This window comes from Aulonocara stuartgranti (genome assembly GCF_965226115.1).
Source record: "Aulonocara stuartgranti genome assembly, chromosome: 11".
NCBI classification, from domain to species: Eukaryota; Metazoa; Chordata; class Actinopteri; order Cichliformes; family Cichlidae; genus Aulonocara; species Aulonocara stuartgranti.
This window is the reverse complement of record NC_138947.1, coordinates 9,055,590-9,063,695: the sequence shown is the minus strand read 5'-3', so window position 1 is coordinate 9,063,695 and position 8,106 is coordinate 9,055,590. Positions and strand designations below refer to the sequence as shown.

The 8,106-nt window shown below is 36.1% G+C and overlaps 1 protein-coding gene across 1 annotated transcript; it reads left to right on the top strand.

Annotated features, from left to right (window-relative positions):
* The first annotated feature begins 312 nt into the window (after window positions 1-312).
* Window positions 313-5,928, top strand: LOC309717066 (uncharacterized protein). Its single transcript, XM_082551323.1, has 7 exons — window positions 313-550; window positions 2,730-2,807; window positions 4,068-4,184; window positions 4,610-4,804; window positions 4,891-5,054; window positions 5,182-5,291; window positions 5,404-5,928. Exons 1-7 carry the CDS (start codon window positions 484-486, stop codon window positions 5,528-5,530), a joined length of 858 nt encoding a protein of 285 aa, XP_082407449.1. The 5' UTR covers window positions 313-483; the 3' UTR covers window positions 5,531-5,928.
* The last annotated feature ends 2,178 nt before the right edge of the window (window positions 5,929-8,106 follow it).

Sequence of the window (8,106 nt, the reverse complement as noted above, 5' to 3'; positions counted from 1 at the left end):
TACTCTGTGAAAAATACCTCCAAAGGACATTTTTCTCATTTTTTTCAGTTTACATGTTTTTTCTAGTTGCTTGTTTTCCAATCTTTAAATACGGCCCATTTTCTCATTTTCAGAATATTTTGGAACTTTCCACTCACAAAGGAACCAAAGCACCTGATATCAAACCGATCTTATGCATTCATTAAATACCATCAAATCTGCAGCAATTGTGCTGCCGATGCTATCATGCTGGTATGAACCAATATCTGTTAGTCATGTTTCCAGCTCCTTGTTGAATCTACGCCATGAAGAACCTGGTACTAGCAAGGTGTACCTAATAAAGTGTAATAAAGTGAAAGACATGGACAGCTTACTTTGTCAGCCAAAAGCAGAAGTTGCTAAATGAGATGGGTGTGACAGAGTTAAGAAACAACTTGCTCTGTGGCTGTAACGCGGTAGTATCTCTCTGTCTATAATCGCTTAAATCTCAACAAGACTGTAAGGATGGCAGACGAAGAAGTTAACTATGCCTCAGTCACATTCAACACCAAGAAACTATCCCGATCACAAGGTAAGTTAAGTTTTTCAAATATACTGCAAGAAGAAAAGATAAAGCCAACACTGCAAATTTACACAATACGGATGTTTTTTTACTGGTGTTTTCTGCAGTAATAGAGGTTAGAAAAAAAACTTGTAGAAATCAGGTCCAAGTTAGATGTTAAGCTAACTATCCCACCAGAATATTGAGGGGATTCATTCAGATGCCCAAACGACCTAAACTGATAGCTTGGACATCTGACTTTGATGCATCCTGGTTGTGGTGGTGGCTGATGAGGGGGAGGTCGGGGTATCTGCTTGGACCGTGTCCACAACCACAACCCCTCCCCACTTCCTAAATGGATGGGAGAAAATGTAAAGAAAAATGTATTTAATTAAATAAATAAATAAAAAGTGTAAAAGTCACACTTTGTTGAAAGACGATGAACCATTAAGAATGAGTGTGTCCTCTGTGAACCAGTTCTAATCCACTGGAATTTACAGTATTATTTCATCTATCCATCCATTTCTTTAACTACTTATCCCATGCAGACTAGTTGCATTTGCATGATGTTTTACTACAGATACTTTTACTACAGCTACACTGAGCAAAGAACTATTACATCCAAATAATAAAAAAGCATTAGAAGGAATTTGACTGCAAAATAAAGGTTCAATATTTCACCACCTACCACTTCAAGATACAATAACTGATGTGAGCTATGCTGGACGGGCTGTGGACTAGTTGGGAACTTGTCCAAGGTTGGTTGAAAAAAAAAGAAATTAAACAGAAATAAATGTTGGAGCCAGAATTGAAGAATGATCTATTAATTACTATCAGTCAAAGGTTTGAACGCACCTTTTCATTTAATGGTTTTTCATTATTTTTACTACTTTCTACATTGTTATTCATGCTGAAGAAATCAAGTATGTAAAGTAAGATATATGGAATTATGAAGCAAAGAAAAAATTGATAAATGACTCTAAACATATTATATATTTAGATTCTCAAAGTAGCTGCTCTTTGCTTTGTTGACTGTGCTGCAAACCCTTGGCCTTCTCTCAATGAGCTTCATGATCCCCTGAGATAGTTTCCCCTTCACTGGTGTGCTTTATCAGGGTTTATTTGTATTTTAAGAATTGAAGGTCAATCAGTCCTGAAAACTGCTCGAACTTTGAGTGTGTCCCCAATTGCAGTTGCAAAAACCATCAACCATCGGTTGAAACTGGCTCACACGAAGACCAAGAATCACCTCTCTTGACTATTAAGGCTGGTTTATAGCCAGCAAGTTAACAGCACCTCAGATTAGAGCCCAGATAAATGCCACCCAGAGTTCCAGTAGCAGACACATCTGTACATTAACTGTTGAAGGAAACTGCGCAAATCAGGCCTTTATAGTCAAATAGAAACACAAGGAATGGACATTAGACCAGTGGAAACCTGTGCTTTGGTCTGGTGAGTCCAAATTGAGGTTGTGCTTTGTTGGTGACACTGTTGGAGATTTAATCAAAACTGAAGGCACACTGGACCAGCATGGCTATCACAGCATCCTGTAGCTACATGACATCACATCTGGTTCGCGTTTAGTTGGAGCATCATTTATTTTTCAACAGAACAATGACCCCAAACACACCTCCAGGCTGTGTAAGGAATATTTCACCAAGAAGGAGAGTGATGGAGTGCTGCACCAGTTGGCCTGGCCTCCAGAGTCATCTGACCTAAACCCAGCCGAGATGGTTCTGGATGAGATGGACGGCAGAGTGAAGCAAGAGGGCCAATAATTGCTCAGCATCTCTGGGAACTCCTTCAAGACTGTTGGAAATCCACTTCAGGTGACGACCTCATGAAGCTCATTGAGAGAATGGCATGACTGTGCAAAGCAGTGATCAAAGCAAAGGGTGGATATTTTAAAGAATCAAGGATATTAAACATGTTTTGAGTTATTTCACACTTTTTTGTTTACTAGATAATTCCATCTGTGTTCATTCATAGGTGCATTCCTTCAGTTAGAATCTACAATGTAAATAATCATGAAAATAAAGAAAGATCATTAAATGGCTGGTAATGTATATTTATACACATATCTATATGGACATCTGCTGCATTTATCTTTTTTGTTGTATTAATGAATAAAAGAAAGTTAAACGAACTACTAAATAGGCACTATAAAGTCCTATATTTGTGAATACTAATAAATCTTTAAACCTTTCAGTTAAAAAAGAGGAGGAAACCATTTATGATGATGTGAAAGTGAAACATAAAGCAACGGAACAAACTCCTGACACAAACAGTGAGTAATAAAAAGAAATCACAAATCCACCTGTAATCATGTCTAACACTGCAAAGATTTTTTAAAACTTTTACTACAAGATGTGGTGATGAGTACTAATCAGCTTCTAAATTCATTTACAGTGTGTTTTCATGCTATTATCCTTCATGTTCATAAGGGTTGGTAGGAGAGTACACTCTATAAAGGCTTTCATTGTAAAAGACAGGGGAGAGCAGGCCTTATACAGTACAGAATGCGTTCAGCTTGGCAAATTTACATAAATCTTCGATCGCTAGCAATGTGACTCTGAAGTGCTGTACTATATGTTTGTAAGTTTTCTCTCCAACAAACACAACAATGTTAACAAAATGGTTTGCACCGTCAAAGGCAGCTGCCTTTGGTTTCACTCTATAATAGGCTACTGGACTTATTTTTCTACCAGTTTGAAATTTGAGAATGTTTAACCTCCTACGACCTGGCGTCCACATATGTGGACATCACATTTTGGGTTATTTATACCAAAATACTCAATTTTGCTCTACAAGGGCCTGATATCCACTTATGAGGACATTATACTGCTACTGTTCTATCAAAATTTTAAATGAATATCCTTATATGTGGAGGTAAAATGAGGTAAAAAAAAAAAAAAAATCTGGTAATTCTTTGTTTTTACATTCATACCCCAATATGGCCAAATATCAAAGAGAAATTAAAAATGCATGCTGTGGAAGAGTTCAGGTCTTAGGAGGTTAAACAAGAGAGAAAAGTGTAAAAATGTTCATGCCTGTCTGAGTATGTAGTGTGTAGTGAGGCGTTTTACAGCCGTAAAACACCTATAGTAATTGTAAAAAATAAAGTTGACTACTTGGTTTGACCTACCATGATTTCACTTATCGCGGGTTATTTTTAGAACGTAAACCCCGCGACAAACGAGGGACCGACCACTATAAAGGAGTTGTCTGTATTAATTTTTCAAGAATTGTTCTCTATTTTTTAACCACACATTGAATTTTACCATTTACCATTTATAGAAATATCTGTTTAAAACTGGATTATTTATTGGCAGAAAATTATTTATTTACTTTAAAAAACAGTGTGTACATGTGCATTTTAGAGCTGATATGAGACTTGAGCATTGCAAGATTAAATATAATACTTATTTTTTCAGATTTTTTTCTCTGGAAATGTATGCAACTTTTAATAACCAGTAAATAATAATGACATTCATTCATTCAAGCAATGAATGTAAAGTAAGTAAAGCAATATATTTCTGTCCTGTAGACGTCTCGATTGACGAGAGATCAGGCAGTAGACGTCATCACTATCAGCAGTTGGCCTGTTGTTTGGGCACATTTTGTGTCATTTTGGTGTTGGGCATCATAGCAGTCACAGTATACCGTAAGTATGAAAAAGATCAGTCAATACATACACTCACTTTAGAGCTCAGACAGATTTTAAAGCCTTTTTTAAAACAACTTAACAGTCATACTTAAACTAATTTCTGTTAGTATTTGTAAAAGGAAAAAAATGTCATTTCTGGAAAAAAACTAATTACTGAAGAGAAAAAAGCAAAAGATACATTTTAATGAATACAATTTTGACTACATGTAATATTTTTGTGATTAGTTTTTATCTTTAGAGTCAACCTTCCACAAAAAAAAGATGCAACACTGAAATGATTTCACACAAAATCTGTGTATATGTGATTTGAGATACAATAATAAGCAATATTCTATAATAACAGTGAATGCAGCATTTTTTAAGACAATCCATAAGAAAAAAACATGTATGATGCGACCTAACATGAGACTCTATTCTGTTAGAAAAACAGGTGATGAACCTGACTGCAGAAAACCACAGCCTTAGAGAGAAAAATGAGCAGTTGGAGGCTCAGAATAAGGGGCTGGAGACAGAGAAGGAAAATCTAACAGAACAAATACGTGACATATCATGGAACAATCTCAATATTAGTCGATCTCAGTGGAGCATTGATGCCTACTGTCCCAAAGAAAATAACAGTATGTTCCAAATATATCATGTACAAAAATACCAAATTTAACAGAAATATGCAGTGATGTTTATTAACTGAGCTCTATCCTTGCAGACAGAGCATGTAAGCCTTGTCAGAATGGATGGGATCATGTTGAGTCCAGCTGCTATGCAGTTAATAATCCTGAACGTGATGAATGGAAAACCTGGGAAGAAGCTCAAGAAAACTGCAGAGAAAAGAGTTCAGATTTACCTGTTGTTATTAATGAAGAAGAAAAGGTACTGAGAAAACTGTGGGACACTTTATGACAGACTTCATGAAAATAAAAATGTAATTTCTTTAGCTTGAAAGCTTTCTTAGAGCAAATTGTTTAAATAACTCTGACAACTTTCTCTTTGTCCTCAGAAAACTGTCAGTGAAAAGAGTTGGGAATATGAAAACAAAGGATACTGGATTGGTCTGAGAGTTAAAGATGGGAAATGGAAATGGCTGGATGGAAGGAATCTGACTAATAGGTAAGAGACACTTTGAATCAATAGAAATTTCAAGTATTTCCAAAATCTGTGATAAATCAATTACAGTGTACCAGTGTCCATCAGCCTTGAGCAGAATTCTTGTTTTCCTCAGCTCCTGGATCGACCAGCCTCCTTCTGATGGTCACTGTGCAATCTCTGTCCAAAACGAAGGATTTAAATCAGTGAACTGTAATGAGAAGAACAGATGGATCTGCAAAAAGAAAGCTGTAGTTGTTTGAATACTGCAGTAAAAATATCATGACTGGTGGAGATTCTAAATACAAAAAAACAATGATATTACTATTAATGAAATCTTTAAATAGATTTTTTTTTAAATTGAGTTTACACAAAAAAAAGTTTAACAAAACTGTACTGATTTTGTTTGCCCAGCAGAGGGCACTGCATTACTTCCCATCAAAGACAGTGGTTGTCTAAAGTATCTGTATTCTGGCATTTCTATATTTAAGTGACAATTGTTGTTGTAAAAAAAATCAACCAACCGAACAAAAGAAACAAACAAACAGTACTGAACAAAATAAGCTGAACTTCCTGTTCTTTGCTGTTGCTCAATAGCAGATCTTAACAGTGTAGTGCCGGCTCTCCTCCTTCCACATCTGAATGTTGTTCTTAACTTGATTAAAACCATCCATTCATTCATTCTCTGCCGCTTATCCTTGGACAGGTCGCCAGTCTGTTGTAGGGTAACACATAGACAACCATTTGCACTCATATTCACACCTATGGGCAATTTAGAGTTTCCAATTATCCTATCCCCACTAACTGCATGTCTTTGGACTACTGGAGAAAGCTGGAGTACCCGGAGCGAATCCATGCCATCATGCGGAGAACATGCAAACTCCACACAGAAAGACTGATGGTGGAACTGAACTCAGGACCTTCTTGCTGTGAGGCAACGGTGCTAACATGGTGGATGATGAACACAGGTCAAAAGGGTCAACACACTACCAGTCCACTCTCCTTGAGGCTTCCACAAAATTCAGACAGAATCCACACATTCCCAAATCCAAACTAGAATCACCTCACTACTCCGTGTCAGGCAATCTCCACACAAACCTGGTCACAGGGACAGACAGGTAAGAATTTCTTAGCAAACAGTTTTCACAGCAACAAGAATAGAAGCCAGGCTTCTATGAAGTGTTTCACTCGGTGATATCTGATCTTCTGCTACTTTCTTATGAAGCTGCCTGCACAGGATCATCAGAAGTAGTTGCGTGATTGTGACCAGGTGTGTGAGCTAGAAGGTGCAAAACCAGCCATGTCCTCACAATGCACACTTGCCGCCGCACACACACATACAGACGTATTTGCCAGAAGCAAGAACTCTGAAGCTCAGAATGGTTATTAGAAAAATCGGATCCACATAAACTCCATCATGTTCCACTAATCCCAATTTTTCTAAAAATGTCTGAAAAACCAGTTATTTATTAGCTTGCTAGCTATTCCTAAATGTGCCACATGTTTTGAATGTGCAGAAAAGATTTTTTTCTGAGGTTGGGAATATTTAAAAGCTTTTCTAATTTAAATCATTCAAAACAGAAATCTTGCTTTTAGACTGAGAACTTAATCTTAAACAAAAGTGTTCACTGGAAGGCACATTATACAGACAAAAATGACTCTATCCACCACAAATCTAATATCTGTCTAAATCTTATGTGTGAGTTCTGGGGCAATTCTAGGTTCAAACCTTTAGATGAGGCTCAGCTCCCAGTCATGATGTCATGCATGCATGCCTTGTAATTAATATTAATTGAACATGCTGCCTGCAAATGTCATCAACTCTTTCTACATTTGCAAACCACAATTCAATTGGATAAATATTACAATGTTACTTTCAAAAGCAACCTAATTAGTTGGATGGCCTATTGTAGTGTCGAAGAATAACTCAGAGTGAATAATCAGAGATTTCAATCTAATCCATCCATTTTAGGATGGAGACTTTAGTTATCAAATCCAAAGCAAAGGCTCAGTCGTTAAAGAAGTTAAAGAACTATTTGTGACAGATAAGAAACATGTACAACATTATTTTAGTCTCTTAACCACATAGAGGCAGTTCATCATCAGACACTGGAAAATCACCTGTCCATGGACCTGCACAAGGAGAAAACTGGTAATAATGTATTAGTATTGTATTGTATCTTTATTTCAGACATATACAGAAAAAACAATATATAGAAATACACATATTTGCATTTACATGTACAAATATGAATATATATGTAAATACACACGTATATGCTCAGACAAAACAAAGAGAAAGAAAATAAATAAAATAAAACAAAGTCTAAATGATATCAAATTACAATTATTAAGTCTGAAATGGAGTAGGAAGAAGTATATACATACTTATTAAACCCTACCCCTTGCTCAACATTCTGTTGAATCCCACTTTTCACTGTTACCCCTAATTCCTTCATTACTTACCCCACACAATAAACAAGGAATGAAGGAAATGTATAAAAATAGCTACAGTGATAGATATAATTTTGATGCAATTTAGCATAGTTATATATACAATGGGTCATCAACTTTATCAGTTTCATATTCTTCCAAAAGCAGTTTTTGAAACATCTTTATGAACTGACTAATGCTTGAACATTGCAGTAGGTCCACAGGAAAACTGTTCCACAGTTTTACCCCACAAATGGTAATACAAAAGGTTTTAACCTTTGTCCGTGCTTTAAGAGTCTTCAGATTTAATTTTCCCCTCAATTCACAGTCTCTGTCAAAAAACATCATCTGTACATTTCCTGGTAACATATTGTATCTGGCTTTGTACATAATTTTTTACAGTTTT

What these genes read in the sequence shown, in the direction of transcription:
- LOC309717066 (XM_082551323.1), top strand. Translation starts at nt 484, where the DNA reads ATGGCAGACGAAGAAGTTAACTATGCCTCAGTCACATTCAACACCAAG. An exon ending in CATAGCAGTCACAGTATACC is followed by an intron (nt 4,185 to 4,609) that starts GTAAGTATGAAA and finishes CTATTCTGTTAG; the next exon opens with AAAAACAGGTGATGAACCTG. An exon ending in TTATTAATGAAGAAGAAAAG is followed by an intron (nt 5,055 to 5,181) that starts GTACTGAGAAAA and finishes CTTTGTCCTCAG; the next exon opens with AAAACTGTCAGTGAAAAGAG.